At 38.8% G+C, this 16,708-nt stretch overlaps 1 protein-coding gene across 2 annotated transcripts in view; it reads right to left on the reverse strand.

Moving 5' to 3' along the window:
- GTF3C1 (general transcription factor IIIC subunit 1) overlaps positions 1-16,708 on the reverse strand; it is a 40,354-nt gene that overhangs the window by 5,923 nt on the left and 17,723 nt on the right. For both annotated transcript variants that reach the window (XM_075767764.1, XM_075767765.1), the window contains exons 18-32: positions 15,687-15,783; positions 14,761-14,938; positions 13,249-13,384; positions 11,422-11,557; positions 9,542-9,623; positions 8,701-8,886; positions 7,922-8,079; positions 7,638-7,780; positions 7,360-7,441; positions 6,077-6,189; positions 5,064-5,126; positions 4,423-4,516; positions 3,403-3,575; positions 2,494-2,778; positions 248-501 (exon numbers count right to left, since the gene is read on the reverse strand). In XM_075767764.1, coding sequence (XP_075623879.1) covers positions 248-501; positions 2,494-2,778; positions 3,403-3,575; positions 4,423-4,516; positions 5,064-5,126; positions 6,077-6,189; positions 7,360-7,441; positions 7,638-7,780; positions 7,922-8,079; positions 8,701-8,886; positions 9,542-9,623; positions 11,422-11,557; positions 13,249-13,384; positions 14,761-14,938; positions 15,687-15,783 — 2,180 coding nt within the window. The remainder of the gene's footprint in view (positions 1-247; positions 502-2,493; positions 2,779-3,402; positions 3,576-4,422; positions 4,517-5,063; positions 5,127-6,076; positions 6,190-7,359; positions 7,442-7,637; positions 7,781-7,921; positions 8,080-8,700; positions 8,887-9,541; positions 9,624-11,421; positions 11,558-13,248; positions 13,385-14,760; positions 14,939-15,686; positions 15,784-16,708) is intronic.

Below are 16,708 nucleotides of genomic sequence, written 5' to 3' on the forward strand. Positions count from 1 at the left end.
CATCAAAGCGAAGTATCGCTGAAAGACAGTGTAGACTTACCGGTATTCTCTCTAACACTGGGTCACCTTAACTCTAAGTTAATGAGGGAATCATCTCCTTTTTCTTGAAGGAGGTCAAGTGAAAACTCTAGGGCAAGGAAATGCTATGGAGGACCCTATTTGTTCAAATCAGTTCCTCAGCTCATGAGTTTGCTACCTTTCCTGCCCCAACCCACTTCTGTGCAAGTGAGGCCAAACAGAAACTAACCTGGAGAGCTGAGTCTTCCTGGAACTGGCGTACATCGCAGCTTAACCTTCACCTGGCAGGAATTGACCACAATATTGTCACTGGGACTCAGATTGCGCATGCTGACAATTCCAGGGGCATAGTAGCCTCTCATCAGTAAGTAATTGGTGTGAGATGCTTGACGAGCTTTTACTTCTATTCTCCGTTTGCCTCCAGAGCTGTCATCTAAGTCATCATCATCGTCATCATCATCCTCAAGTCCTTCTTTTCCCAAACTACAGCAAACAGAGGTGTTTTGTTTGTTTGTTTTCCAAAACAAGAAAGTGACTCATTACACTGAGCAGAGCAAGAACATGTGCTGTTCTGCATTCTAGTATTTAGTCATGAACAGCTGTAGGTATGTCCATAGCAGGCTGATTTAAAGGGCTGAGAACAAGCAACTACAGAAAAGAAAATACACTAAAGGTCCCTGGAAAAGGAACCTCTCTCTTTTTTGCAAACACGTTGAAACGAACCCAAAATATCTCAGCTTATGGTGCTGAACCTCTTTGGTTCAGCAGACACTTCATCATCTGTCAGAGCACAAAGGCTGAGACCGTAAGGGATACGGCAGTATAGGCCAGACAGTGCTTATTTTTAAGGGAGAAAAGGAGAAGAAAGAATTACAGACCAAACACTTCAGTTACTTTTAAAAAAAAGGAAACAAAAACCAAAACTCAAATGAAATAAACTGCAGCCAGCCTCAAAGTAAAGAAAGAATAGTAGTAGCAGCCAGAATTGATTTCCCAGAAACAAACTTAGTCAAACCAACACATTTCTTTCCAGGACACGACAACAGCCATTATGGATAAAGGTGAGCAACCTGATCTAACACTGAAGTTGCCTCTGTTCTAAGCAGGTTATGCCAGAGACAACCAAAGGGTCCTTCCAACCTTTTCTAAGATGAGTTCGACCTTAAGTACCTTCTCTTAAAACATATTTAACACCAAAAGAGAACACATCATTTAGAAAAAATAGTGTGAGTACATAACCAGCTGGAAAACTGGACTGAGATGCCTGTGCTCAGAAATGGGACTAGACCAGGGTTCAGTGTGTTTTTACTCATGACCTGGGTGATAAAATAGCTTATTAAGTTTGCATGGGATCACCAAACTGGAGAGGCTGCAAGTTTATGAGAAGATAGGATTTGCGTTCAGAATATTTCCAGCAAACTGGAGAAATAGTCTGGAAAAGAGCAGGAAGTAATTTCATATGGACAAATCCAAGTTATTTATCTTATGCACCTATCCCTCCACATCAAGAGGAAACAATTAACTAGGTAAAGGAAAAGAAACTTCTTATAGTGAATCACAAGAATCATAAGCTGTACTGGAGGTGCTTTTTTTTTGGCTAGACCATGGCCTTTCATCATCTTGGGATGTAGTAGCAGGCGGATCACCTATATAACATGATGTAATTGGCACAGACCTGCCAGCAAGAGCATGGCATTTGTTTTTTGACATCACAGTTCAGTGCAAAGGAAAATAATGAGAAAGACAGAGATGTGGATAACATGAATAACATACCAAAAACAGAAGTAAAGGAACTGAGGCTGCTCATTTTAAAGAATAGCATATTATGGGAGAAGGACTAGGATAACAATCTTCAAATAGGTAATAAGCTGCTCTAAAGAGAAAGAGAACAAAGTATTTTCCATGTATATATACAACAGGAAGCAACAGGTTAAACTACAGCAAGAGATTTTAGTTGCACTCTAGGAAAACATATAATGATTGTAAGGATAACTATTCATAGGATTAGACTGCCTAGGGAGAGAGTTTCAATTTCAGTGGTATGCAATTACTGGAAGCTTTAAAAAATATATTAAAAAAGTCAAAGAGGAGACAATACATAGGACCAATATTGTGGAGACAGGTTTCACTGATAAAGCTGAAAGCTCTTCACTAATCCTTCTTAGTTCTTGAAATGGGAAGGTACGATGTTGATGAAAATGCTCATCTAGCACACACTGCTCTCCTTTCCACATTAGCTCTGATGGCAATGAAGTGCCTAGCAATTTAAATGTCACATACGGGAAGAGAAACGGCTATAGTGACAGGCACTAACTAAAGTGCCATTAAGTCTTCAGAATGATCCCTCAGAAATAAATATCTAAACAATATCACAGTAAAACATGCCACACTTCAGTGCAGAAAATGCTAATACCAGTCGAATTTCATTCAAGTTACCCCCAAACCATATTTACTAATATAAATAACAGTGTTTACCTTTTTATCACTTCATTTTCCACCATGGTGCTGTCCACCACAACTATCTGCTCTGGGATTCTCACATTCACAGATACGAGTCCCAGGGAGAACAGGGAAAGCATTGCCACGCACTGGCCACCAGGCCCATCCATAGGAAATGCAATCATTCCTTCTGATGATTTGTTTTCTTGATCTTTAAATGAGAAGTTATCTGGCTGGTCTGATTTTTCAGCATCCTTGAGCTTCTCGAGGAACTGAAAGGACTCTGTACAAATTGTACTGGGAAACCGCCATGTAAAAACTCTGGACAAAAAGACAAATTTAAAGCAGCACAAAACTTTCATAATCTGGTCTTACTGTATATGAATTTTAGACTCATGGTAGCACAGAGCAGCCATATAGTTGAAGTTCCACACTAGACCTGGTGACCAAGTACCTTCTACACCTGCTTTTGCAGTCCTTTAACTAGTTCCAGAATATGAGGTATTTACGCACCATGTAAAGGTCAGATACTACATAGCAAATACAAAGTAAAGATCTCATCTGCTTGAGCACTGAATACATTTACAGTTAAACTCTCCCCCAGCCCCGACAACCAGGTGCAGTGCAACGTAACTGGACAGGAAAAGAAAGCAACCATCAGAATGACAAGAGGACTAAAGAAATCTTTCCACCACATCTAGAACTTTGGTGCTACTTCTCCTCCGGTCTTTGTAAAGGCTGGCCCAGCAAACTTGGCTGTATTCCCTGTACAGCCCTAATTGCTAATGAATAAAGGGCTAACATACATACATAGATGTTATCTTCATCTCTCCAGCTTCAGCTGTGATGGTCAGGTACTTTGCTTCAAATACTTCTCTCCTCCGTGCCAAGCATGCCTAGGTAGGTTCTTTCATTTGTTCAAACAATAACCTTTCTGACACTCACCTGTAGTAACTCTGAGACAGCTGATAAGACATCGGTACAAAAGGCAAAGCCCGGCTTTTCTTTGGTCCCAGTGTGTGGTTTACTCGACGGCGATTGACCAAGCTTCTCTTCTGACACTCTAGGAAAGCCTTCACAAGAATGTCATCCCGGTACTCCCGGTACAAACGGAATGTCTGCAAAAAAACCCCCGTTCAATGTAAAAGGCAGTGTTAGCTCTGAATCGTCTGTTAAGACTCACCTACTTGAGGTTTACATTAACTACATGAATATAGAGCTACAAGCCAGAATGTAAATGATACATATAAATTCATTTAACTACACTATTCTATTCCTTTTATGGGATTCCAGGTTTTCCACAGTAAATGCCAATTAAATTAACTAAATGCTACAGAACACTCGATATTCAAAATGGGATCAGGCTCCTATTAGAGTTATATATGGAAAAAAAAAAAACTTATCTGCAACACATTTTGGTAGATTCTTCCCATCACTTTACCAGGAATATTTGCTTCCATGAGCTTGGCTTTCTAGGCTCCACTTTTTCCTGATGAGATATTAAACTCCCTTTGAACTTCTAACTTTGTTTTTTTTAGTGCCTCATAGATGATATATTTTTGTGGTCCCCAATGATGAAGGAGAGGTTTCCCAACACGAGTGTCAGCTGGATACTGGGACTGGCTTCATGCTATCTCCTCCAGACCATAATTCCAACTGTGCAAGTGGGCACTAAATCATGATACTGTTTGACACAATGGAGGGGATGTGGAGTTTATTTCATACGGTTTTGGGGGATTGCTTCAACCTCACATCTTGCAATCTCATCCTCAGAGAGAAAAGCAACATACTGAAAATCTGCCTAGAATATAATTTCCTAAAAGCAGAAGAGAATAATCCCCACAGAATGGATACGAATCTAAGTTTCTGGGATTCTCTTCTCCCATTTGAAAAAGGCATACGTCAAAGTAGGAAGGAGAGACTCTTGAGTTGTATAACCAGTAAAGTTTGGTCCAGATACTATACCTGAAATGACTGGCAAGATTTCATCTGGTTATCTGAGAGTGCCAAAGTGCTCTGAATCAAATTCTGTAGCACTAGAAAATGAATATCATAGACACTGAAAGAAAAAAAAAAAAAGACAAAAAGATTTTAGTCATGATGATTTTTGAGCATGAGGTACCTAATCATTAAACTACCACAAAAATATACAAACTTAACCACCTCCTTCTGAAATAGCTGTAACAAGGCATGAGATCTCTACAGCTGAAGATCATTCACATAAAGGAGCCTGTTATATTTTCCCTGACCTTCCACCCTGAATTTTTGGATCAGTCCAGATAATCTGACACAAAATGAAGTTCTCTTTGTTAACATCTCCTCCTCTTAAGGTATAGTACCCACCAGAAAACATACACTGTTGTCCTAACAATAACAGCCCACCTTTCCGAGAAGGGCATCGCTGTTGTAATTTTACTCATCAAATCTATAATCTATGTCAGAGGTCCCTACAGCCTTGTCAAAGTATTTTTCTATTAATAAATTTATACACTGTGACAAACAGATGAAGAACGTACTGAATTAGAGGACTATATGAAATTCATGGATGTGAGGGCCGACATGACCTTGGAGTCCTAATGGCAAAAACCGGTGCTACTACTACTCACCTGCTTAGACTATCCTCTTTTGTGTTTTGATTTGTGTCTTCTCCGATTGCCAAAACTCGAAATCTAGTTAAGGGAAGGGAAAGGAAAACACTGAAACAGAAGTAAAATTCTGTGATTTTCTATCAGTCGTGAAACCTGGAGGCTGAGAAGTGCAACTGCTAAAAAGGCAAGTGTCGAAACAGCGCAGGGGAACTATCTGCTCCAGCAGCCCTCAGCACGAGTGTCAAAAATTAAAAGAACTGTCCAGATCAATCTCCCTCACTCCACTAAGCTATCTACCGACACAGAGATAAGAGACTTTGACAGAAGACAGTACAGAACTGTATGGATTTGCTATTCTATTGAGGTTTTGGACTTCCAGTTACCATCCACAGCACTTTTGCTGTAACGTACAGCTATTCCCAAATTAAGAAAAATTACAAAGGTGCTAAATTTTTTATCATTAAATGGTTTGAGACCCAAATTTCCACACTTCTCTCCAAGTGTTATTCATCATGAAAAAGCTTGATCTGGGGCTGGAGAATGCTATACAAGGCTGAGTGCTCTTCTGTATCAACAGTGTTCGCAGCACTGAGATGATTTAGCTGAGCAACCAGCTACAAATTGGGATATAAAGTGGGGCCAGTTAACGTGGAAAATGGTAAAGAGAAGTCTTCTGTTGCGTTAAAACATTACACCCGAGTACCAACATCTCTAATAGCAAAGCTGAAGATTTGACAATTTAAGAAAATCTGACATTGTGAATTTCTGGTCTATAAAAAGTCTTACTTAGCAAAATGGGAATGGTTTAAAATAAGGAAGCTTGTGTGAATAACTGAAAATCAGTTACATGTATTTAGGAAGTATAGATTTGAAAGAAACATTGCTTTAGTTACCGAAACCTCTTTTGATACTAAGAGTACAAGTAACAGAGGGTGCAAAGCACGCACAGCAGAGAAGGGGTCTACTCTGAACTGCCCTCCTCTCTCACTGTCAGCCCATGTGCAGAGTCAAAAGCACCATAACTAAAATACCTGGAAAAGAGTTCCTGCAAAGTATCAGGAATCTCAAGTTTGGGATTCCCCAGGGTTGAACTGAATTTCTCTTTCAGTCTTTCCACAAACTCTTTAAACTCCTTTGCACAAACCTTTGAAAACAAGAGACAGAAATGTTATCAATCTTCTACTTTTAATGTGTTCATGGAAAATTCTAGTAGAAATAGCTGGTTTTGAATTATCAAGTTAGAAACAGTACAACAGATAAGAGAATGCATCAAAACACCACTGTGGAGGTTGTGTTTGCTGATTTACTTAACAGTTGCAGATTCTGCCTGCTCACAGCTACAAGCAACCGACTGTGAACATATTAAAACCAATTACACTGAATTAACAGCATAAGATCTCTTGCTAGAGCTTTGTTTAAGCTTCTGCTTAAGTCTTTTTTTTCCTCTACATACCCTTCAAGCTTTATCATGTTCTCCATTAAGTCTGTTTGTACAATCATGGCTTGGAGGACACCAGTTACACAAGAGGAACAGTCCCGTGTCTTTCCAGAAATGAGATTTGATTTGCTTGCCAAGACAGACCTTATTTCAGTAGTGTCTCACCAGTGAACAACTATTCTTCGTTAAAACAAAAATGAATCGCACAACAGAACTGGCTGGGATTTTCTGACAATAATATTAATCGTCATTGCTGGATAAAACCAAAAGAAAATCTTGCCGTTACATTGTCCCAGTTGTGAAAAAGTTTTGAGATTCAAAGTGGAATTGTTTGCACTGAAAATATAAACAACTTTTCAATTTGAAATTGTGGTTGATTTAAGCCATAAAAGACTCAAAAATTAAATAAAAACTTTTGACTGATCAAATCAAGGCTTCTCTCATGAAATTTGCTTACATTCCTGCTCCACAGAAGCTAAGGCAATATTTTGACCTGTAGCCAGAATAAAAAATAAGAAATTACAGAGCAAAAATCTTTTCTTGCTCAGATAACAAGGAGACTGAGGGTTTTATAAAAAAATAAAATAAAATAAAAAAGTGTGCATATAGATGCTCAGTCATGGATGTTTATAAACAAGCACAATGAAAACCCAAATTTTTTGTTGCACAGCAACATGCTGTTTATGTGCCTTTGGAAAGCTGCCTGTGTCCAATTTACTCCCAAAACAGCAATGGTGCTGCAGCTTTACAATGATGCCACATTGATACAAGGGAGAGATAAGATACAAAAATCACAGTAATTGAAACAGTGCAAGTACTCAGTAATCCAAACAGCGTAAATGTACTCTATGACCTTTTAGAATACTTCCCTCCTACCTGTGGATCTTCATAATTATTTTCTCTATTCATGAAATCTTCAATGAGGGCTTTATCTTGGTAAACCTCAGCCAGGCAAACTCTGCAACAGATACAATTGATGGTGTTGTACATAGTTGAAATCTTCCCATTTCAATACAAATTTGATAGCACTAGGGTGCAAAAAAGTTGAAATTTTTAAGTTAGATGAATCAAGACAAAAACACAGGACTACATCCCTTCACTTAATTTCAGGAGAATTTAGCCTATACCTAGAACACAGGCAGAAACCTTCTTACTTATAATTCAGATAGGTCTGTGGATTTCTGACAATGTAACGAGCTCTTCGTCCAACGGAATGAGAAGTTTTATCGAGGGACTCCTCAAAGCTGGCATGCATAATATCCCGAACTACTTGCCATGGAACAAAGGGCCCTTTTACCTGTGTGAAGAACAAATGTGTTTGGAGTTAAACTTCAACTTTTATCTACACAAATGATGGTTAGAATCAGGATGAATTCCTAGGACTGGTGAAACGTGTGATCAGCATACCAGACTTCTATTTAATGGGTCCATTAAATACCTTTGCATTTAGCACATGACTAGCAATTCGGCACAGCATGAGCAGACTGTCTTCTTGCACTGTCCAGGTGACGCGCAGTCGTGTCATTCTCTGCAGAGCACTCTGGTCAGCTTCATCATGGTAGCGGAGTCTTTTGCTTTTTTCTACAGAATCCTCTTCTAACAAATCCAGAAGAAAAAAAAAAAAAAAAGAAGAAAAAAAGAAGAAAAAAAAGAAAAAAAGAAAAAAAAAAGACAAAAAAAAGTCGGTTATGTCAGCACTACATATTCTGATTAATTCAAACTCCCTATCACAGGCAATATCAGCACCGGTTGGACTTTGTAAGGATAAAAGATAAAAGAAGAGAAGGAGGTAGCAGTTCAGAAAGTAAAAAACATTAGTACCTCTCCCAGGAATGAGAAAACAAGCACTTTAATTAGCAAACTGACTACTCAGAGCATCGTAGCATGAAGAATCTTTAAGGCAGCTATCAAAAGTTGACTGAATCAAAGGAGCTGATGTGACGCAGACACAATTAGAGTTTCTTTAGTTTGTACAGTAGAGCAGTGTGATCATGATTCACACACAGGTAACAGTTACAGCATGCTGCTGTTTTTCTCCAGAGCTGGTATATCCCCAGGATACCTGAACTTCTTCACTGAGAGGCACCCCAAAGAGATGGCCAGTTCATTTCCGTTTCCCACACTATGGGACAGTCACATCAGCTTCTCTAAAGCAACTTACAGCAGGCCTATGCATTAAAAAGTGTGCTTCTTTTTCCTGATGTGTTAGTTACTTACCTTTCTTCTTCTTCTTCATCTTCTTTCCAGTGTCTTTCCTAAGCCTCTTCCTCTTTTGGCTTTTTCCACCTCTTACTCGTTTCATTCGGTCCTGGGTCGGTTCTTTACTTATTTCAACACATTCCTCTTTCTGGACAAGTGACTCAGATCCTACCTTTCCTTCTCCCAGAATATTAATTTTGTTACCTAAAATGACACATATTTACAGTAGCGGAGCTTTATTGCAATTACATTCTACAATATTAAGGTATAAAAAGCAAATGCCGAAGTTTCAGTATATTAGTCATGTCACTTCATGCCACTTCTCAGCAGCTCACACTGAACAAAATCCCACATAAATGAAGAATCATCAAGTAATTACTAAGTCTACTGTACAGTGCACAAACACAAGGAAACTGAATTATTATTAAGTTTTATCTTCAACCTGAAGTATTTCCTCCTCCTTAGCTTAAATGTTAGGCTATACAATTTTAACACTGCCTATCAGACAAAAAAATCGGTCCCTCTAGATTTTCTGCAGACTGCACATCTGAAATTACAAAGGATAAAAATCATTGTTCTGTAGGAAAGGAAAAAAATTACGTATGTATTTTACTGCCCCAGAAGCATCCTGGATTGTTGTAGAGACAGGAACAACTCCTGTCATCAATAATGGATATAAAATTATTGTTCCATGTATCCAGAAATAGGGAAGGAAATTATTTATCTATTTTACTGCCCCAGAAGCATCCTGGATTACTGTAAGGAGACAGGAATAACCCACATCATCCATACCGGGTTTGGCAAAGATGGTAACACCCTAATACAGTCAGAGACCCCACCAGCAGCACCCACACCTTACCTGCAGTACTGAGTGGAAGGGGGTGTTTTGTTAAGAAGGTTTGGAGTCTCACTGTCAGTCCGTTTTCAGAAACTGTACTTTCCTAAGACAACACAGCTTTCAGAAAGGTGATTGCAAAAGGAGTGCACTGGTTTTAACATCACTATACAAGATATCCTTTGAGTAGTCTCAGAAATACATTTTCAGTATGAAGGAAGAGATCCCTGAATACAATGAAGAATTAATTTGTCTTGTTACTACCACATATTTGAATGGCTCCAGAGCTTTTCTTAAATCACACCGTAATGACCACTAGATTAGGAAGGTTAGAACCTCAGCAAATCTCCTCAAGTTTAAAACAAGTCAGCCCTGGAAAAGAAATCCTTGATTCTCTCACTGCTGCAGAAGCCAAGCAGAATTTTCTGTAAAACAGTATTTTTTGAAAGCATTTTACATTCCAAAGAAACTTCTAAAAAGCACAAAACCAAAACGCAAACACAAACATTGAGTAAATGCCTCCTACACGGTATTCTACCCATCTTAAATCTGAGCCCAAACGGATTGCAAGGTATTAGGAGTTTTATCATTCTCAACAAAACCCGTTTCTCTTGTGTGGGATTCACTGGTGATAGAAGTTGGTCACAGACGTGGCGAGGAAAGCCAAGACTGAAGAATTGCAGGAGGTCCTGTTAGTGCTGAACAGCTAGGTGACAGAGCGGCAGATGAAATTCGGAATGAAATGATCCTGCCTCAGGTCAAAACCAAGCAACTCTATTTTTACATACACACTAATAGGTTCTAATTTGAGTGCTACTTAGGGTAGGTAATTACAGACAGTTCTGTGAGAGTACCTGTTCAATGCTTGGTAATGGTCAAAAAGCAAAGCAAATGTCAGGAATTCTTAGGAAAGGAGAGCAACACTATGCAGCTATGTTGGCCACAGCTTGAATGCACTGTGTGATTCTATTTTAACTTTAAAAATGTTATAGTAGAACTAGAAGAGGTTAAAAGAAAGGCAAAAAGAATGACTAAAGACAGAACAGGTTCCATGCTGGGAACAGCTAAGTAATCTAGTAGATGCCAGTCTTTAAAAAGAGATGATAATGGGGAACACGAGAGATATTTACAAAATCAAGTGAAACAGAAAGTGTAATGGAGAGTGGTAATTTTCACAGCTTCCCTTAGTACTACAATTATTAGGGAGCTTAAACCATCAAAAGGAAGTGGTGACACATAACAGGACTTTGAAACACTTTGCTACATGAAGTTGTGGATACTAAAGGATTTACATGTGTCCAAAAAACAATTAGACAAATTATTGCTAAAAGAAAAAGCTATTAACAGCTTTGAAACATCACCCCCAGGTTTAGAATGGCCTTCAGTCAAACTTGCAGACAGGTGGGAGAATATTCCGAGGAAATATCACTACACATCTACCTTGCTTTTACAACCTTCCCTACAAATCTACTGGCAACCATCAGAGACAGGATGTTGGGCAGGACTGGGATAGCCATTCTTATTTGCCTATGTTGGGCTTCCTAGTAATTTTTTTTTTTTTCCTTGTTCTGGATGTTTCCATTTTCATCTGACAACTTCTCCATTTCAGAAAGGCAAGAGGCACTACTAAGTAATCTAAATTGCTTGCTTAATAAAGTATTTTTCCTTTGGTTGAATGTATTATCAAATTCAGTTCAGGTAAAATTTACGTCCAATTCTTTCATCCACTTCAGCACCAAGATTTACCACATTTGACATTCATTTCTTCCCAGCAATGCAAAGCCTTACTGAGACACATGACTGAGAAAGCATGCAAGTGGTAAGATTTTGTTATCAATATCTCAACCTTAAGAATATTAATATTTGGAAAAGTCATTACAGTATAGAAATTTTAAAATACCCACCTTCCTAGTCTTATTGATGATGTAGCTTGTCCAGATCCAATTGCGTTTTAGATGCCCATAAAAGCTGGAATCCAGACCTGCAGCTCCTAATCCATCTCCGGGGATAGTTCCATCATCAACCACCTCTCGGCTGCCTCTAACAGGAAAAGCAACAAAATATATAGTAATTATTTTGTAAGAGCAGCTGAGAAGGCACTCCCTAAGTGGTACGTGTGCAATGTGTACAACTCTCCCCTTGCTCTCCCAATTTAGATAGGGCTGGGAAAGAAGAGGAGAAACAGAGATTAATCCCTGATATTTAATGACTGAACTTTCTGTAAAGATTACACCCAGAGCAACTTCATTACTGTTAACTAACTTCCAACAGCCACGTTAAACACTGTTCTCAGCACTATTCCTGCCACAGAACTAGAGAAAATACCTGCTCAGATGAAAAACTTTCTCAGGACAAGTGTGGGGAAGGTCTTCCACAGGAACTAAAGGCCATCGTAACCCTGCGTTTTTCACACACTCTCCCCAGTTTTCTAACAAATACATTAAAGCTTCTTTAAATACAAATACAAGCCAAAACCCCAATGTGCTGCAATTTCTCCCTGATGAAACTAACGATGAATAGCGTACAATGGATGAACTGTTTAGGTTTTTTTTTATTCTTTACAAATACAACACTTTGCAAGAAATCATGGAGACAAACTTACTTCTTCAAAATAAAAAAATCAAATTACGAGCGAGCTTCGCACACGCAGTAGATAAGACAGCTCTGACAATCCAGCAGTAACACTAAAGAGTATTTTTGAAATCCTGTTTCACCGTATGAAAGGTTTTTTTGAAAGCTACCATGAAAAATTATTTCAGACAAGCTTTCAATAAACAACTCTTCCATGATAACATTACACCATGAATTAAATCCAAAACCTGTTTCTTGACCTTAAAGATGTTGCCGTCACCTCCAGCCTACCTGCAAGTCAACACCAGATGTGCAATGTAAAAGACTTCTTACCATACAAGGGAGACCAAATGCGAAAGCTGACAAGAGGACTGAACAGAAGTTTTTTCTATCAGCAAGGATCAATGGAATTAGGTTCCCTCAACTCCATTAATTTTTCTAAGACAACTTAATGTATCTACCTGTAACAGTGAACTAACTGAAAATACTTTTAAACAGACTGTATTAAAACAACGGAATATGGACAAAACTAAACCACAGTGCACAGCACAATAGAAAAAGTCTAACTTGTATTCTGCATGGCTGCCACAGGTTGTAAGTATACAATCCTCTCAAGTATTCTGGATGTGATTAGGCAGAAGATGAAGTGCTCCAGAGATCACTTCCAGATTTCACCAGTGTACACCAATACTGGTAAACAATATGCAGCAAATTGCAACACAGAAGGACAGAATTCAGAATGCGACACTAGGGAGCCACTAAAGCTACAGGGTACTTGACATACCATGATATAAACCACAGGAACAGAGAATCTTTACATTTTTCCCCTTGCATTAACTGTACTTCGGAAGCATTCCTTCCCTCAACTTTGCTTTCCCCAAGATTCTTGCAACACATGTCTGTACTACTTTGGAAGGAAATCCCATTCCTCTAGCATGAAAACCTGCTTGGCAGACAAGTTACTTGTAAACAGGATACATAACTACACATCTTTTTAATCAGATAGCCTCTGAATTATGAAAACACACACCCAAAACCTCAACGCCCAACGGAAATGCTAGAGTCATAACTGCATTTGCTATCGAGTAATGTTCGCAAACCAGAACAGTTCTTTTTGCCCACTCTATTCAAGCAACAAAACAAGGATGAAGTTGACATACGTGGTATATTCCAACATCGCACACTTTCGTTCCAGATTGTGTTTATCCACTGCCGACTCTTGTTCCATTTCTACATCTAGTGCAGTCTCCTCTCCTTGCAGATTACTTCTCTTGGAACGGGGACAGCGGATGACTCCTAGACATACAAATGGTTTGGACTATCAGCGTGAGAAGTAAGACTTCAACCCATTTTCAGTCCACCCCATTATGGCAAACTCCTGCTCCCAAACAGTACTAATGTTTTTACCACTTCTCGATAAAACACGCTACTTTCTTACAGAGGCTAATGGTGTTCCAGTTAGTTTCCAGTACAAGGCACAAACTCATCCAAAATTGTATTCAGGGCAGAAGTAATGCGAGGCTGGTACCCCTTATAAGGAAAAACTTGCAGCAGCTCACTGATATTCTAGGCATGAATCACCTTTCAGATACTCAAATGTGGCAACAATCCTCAAGAAATGATGCAGAAGGCTGTGTCTGCTGAAACACAGTGTGAACATTCTTCATGTCTGACACCTTCATGTTGGAGACATCTTTAGGGTATAGCAGAGGAGTCAGGTGATCGTTTCATATACTAACAGAACTCAAAGGTAGGAAAAAAACCCCCACACAATTTCTAGCTTACTAATGCTTTTTGGCTGTCCATGCTGCAAAGATAACAGGGCAGGACAGGATTTTAGGTGTGTGACCTAGAGGCTCAATATAAATTTAAGTCCATAAACATGCAAACTGGTGGAACGATGTCATTCCTGTATCTTGGGGACCAGGAGTAATCATGGTCTGGCCAGCCTGCAAAAGCTGCAACACACACAAACACACTACTGTTTGAAAAATGCATTAAGGAGCCTTTCACACATAGCTCCTTCAATGCAAAAGCAGCTAAAATTAGAAATAGATCCTTCTACCTGGCTGACTAAATTACAGAAATACAGAATAGTGATGTCTATAATTCAGGGGCAATCTCTTCCCTCCATTTTTTTTTTTAAATGTATGCTTCTTGTAGTTGTAGGGTCCTATTTAAAAATGTAAAAGGACAAAACACAAAAACAAACTCCAAAAAAGGGAGTTCATGCACCCCAGTTAACTTCCATTTCTCATCTAACTCAGGCTACCTATTAGAAGGCTTAGCAACATGTTTCTAAGGAAAAGGGATCTCTGCTTAAACTGGCAGAGAGCTATGGCAAAAATATACTTGTAACTATTTTCAAAAAAGCTTTTTCATAGCTGGATTTAAATCTTACAGGGCTATTATAAAATTTAATACCTCTAATAGGACAGCAATGTTTTTTCCTTTAACACTGCTCTGAAATTTTCAAGTGGATCTATCTCAACTTCATAGAATTATACGGACAGAACTTCTAGCTTCTTTTGATGCACAAGGTGACCAGCCAAGAGAACAAAACATTGGAAGTGACAAAACAGAGCCTGCCACAAGTTTTAGGAAAGGAGGAGGAATTGTGGTATGAACGGGATGAACAGTAAAGGTGATAAGAATGTACAATTATACCATACCCAACGGTGTATTAAGGCAGACACACTGCAAATCAAACCAGAAGTTTTCCACATCCTGCATGGTATTCAGAACATACAAGCGCCTCTCAAATGGGCGGCTACTTTGAGCCAGGTTATAGTGGGGGTCACAGATAGTGGTATCAACAATCACAGCGTTTCTCTTCATATACACAAAGACCTGTCAAATACAGTTAGGTAAAAATCATTGGAATTGCCTAATTTACAGGACACACAATCTAGCTTAGGACTGCTTAGCATCTTCTCAGTCTTTGCTGTTTTGAGCCAGTACTCTGATAAGAAGAAACTCTCACCCTCTTGCACTGTATTCCCAAACTTCCTTTGCCAGCCATCCAGAGATTTCATTTCTAGATTTAGAACAGTTTCTTTTCCCCCTTGTGCACAGAACATTCCAAGTTTCCACAGAGAGAGACTATTTCTTACAAGCTCTCATTCAGGATTTGAATAGATGTGTTTTGGGGCTTAATTACCTTTCTTATCCTCATAAAGTATACACTGGGACCGCCTTCTCCTTTACATGTGCTCTCTATTTATAAAAAGATGCGTACAAATGTCACTATTTTACTCTGATCAGTGACTTTATTCTGTGTCAGACACCCAGTGCATGACAGCTTGATGGAACAGAATGTGGCACGCTCATTTTTCATAAAGTGCTGCCAGTCTGGAACCTCCCAGATCGTTATTGTGTGCAACATTCAGCATTACACATTTCAGTAGTGTCTTTCCAGAGAAAGAGGCAAAAATTATCTGCACAACTTGTAATATGTCACTTGGATCTGGAGGTTTGTACATACATCTGAAACATCACTATTTTATTTTATTTAAGGTAATTACAACCCTCAAATCTTGCATTTATTTCACTGGACAAACACCATGAAGAATAATGGCTAAATTTTTAAAAAAATTACCTGGTCTTTGTCTTGAAACTTCTCTGTTGGGCCAAACTGTATCAGTCCCATATAACACAATCTCTGAAGGTTTTCTACCACTGAAAAGATGTACCTCCTGCAGTAACATTAGGAGTATTACAATTAGCACTCCTGAAAACAGTAAAAATGACACCAGAAAACATGCCATTTTCATGCAGCAACCTTAAGTTTCAGGAAATACTGAGTTTTAGAATTTCTGAAGTGGTATTTTTGTTTGAATTGTCAGCCTATAGAAAAGATATAATATCCCAAAGCTCCAAATTTCCTTTCCTCAAATCACAAACAGAATATTTTAGCCAAATACTAACTACAATTTAGCTAGCAAAGAACAAAGTTAGCCAGAAATACCATATGTAAAAATGAATTAAACAAGGTCAGAACACCAGCAGATCTGCAGACAATTTCATGTTATGAAAAGAAGACATGAGTAAGAAAACACAACTGCTAAATATGGGCTGATAAGCCTTCACATGTGTACATATAAAGAACTGGGCAACGATCCCTGTAGTTAAGGTTGTTTAGAATTACTGCTCCAAGAAACTGCTTTCAGTTGCTTATAGCTCTGGCAGAGCAAAAAGCACAACATTTCCCGTGCTGTATGTAAAACATATGGCAAAACTCTGGAAGTTTCAGGTAACTTTTGCAAGATCTAGTTTCTGAGAGAGAGTTAGTCAAAAATTCAGCTTTGCCCGCATTTAACTCACTAAGATCCATGCAGTTAAATGGGAAATGTATTTTGGCAGAAGTTTTCTCTGGAGCTTAGAAAGATCATTTGACAAGCCTAGAAATATTGAAGCAAATTTGGCTGAGTTAGACCTTTTAGTGAAGGGGCGGCAAGGAGACAACTTGGTTATATGTCATACTGTTCTGCATAAAGTTATCAGATGGAGCCTGCAAATTTCAGAAGATACCGTAAATCCAGTTTCCTTCTTACTAAGATTTAGCAAGTAACAGGTTAGGAATTGCAAACCTGAGCTGACCACAAGTCTTGACAGCTGATG

Source organism: Balearica regulorum, chromosome 15 (assembly GCF_011004875.1).
Source record: "Balearica regulorum gibbericeps isolate bBalReg1 chromosome 15, bBalReg1.pri, whole genome shotgun sequence".
Classification (NCBI taxonomy): domain Eukaryota; kingdom Metazoa; phylum Chordata; class Aves; order Gruiformes; family Gruidae; genus Balearica; species Balearica regulorum.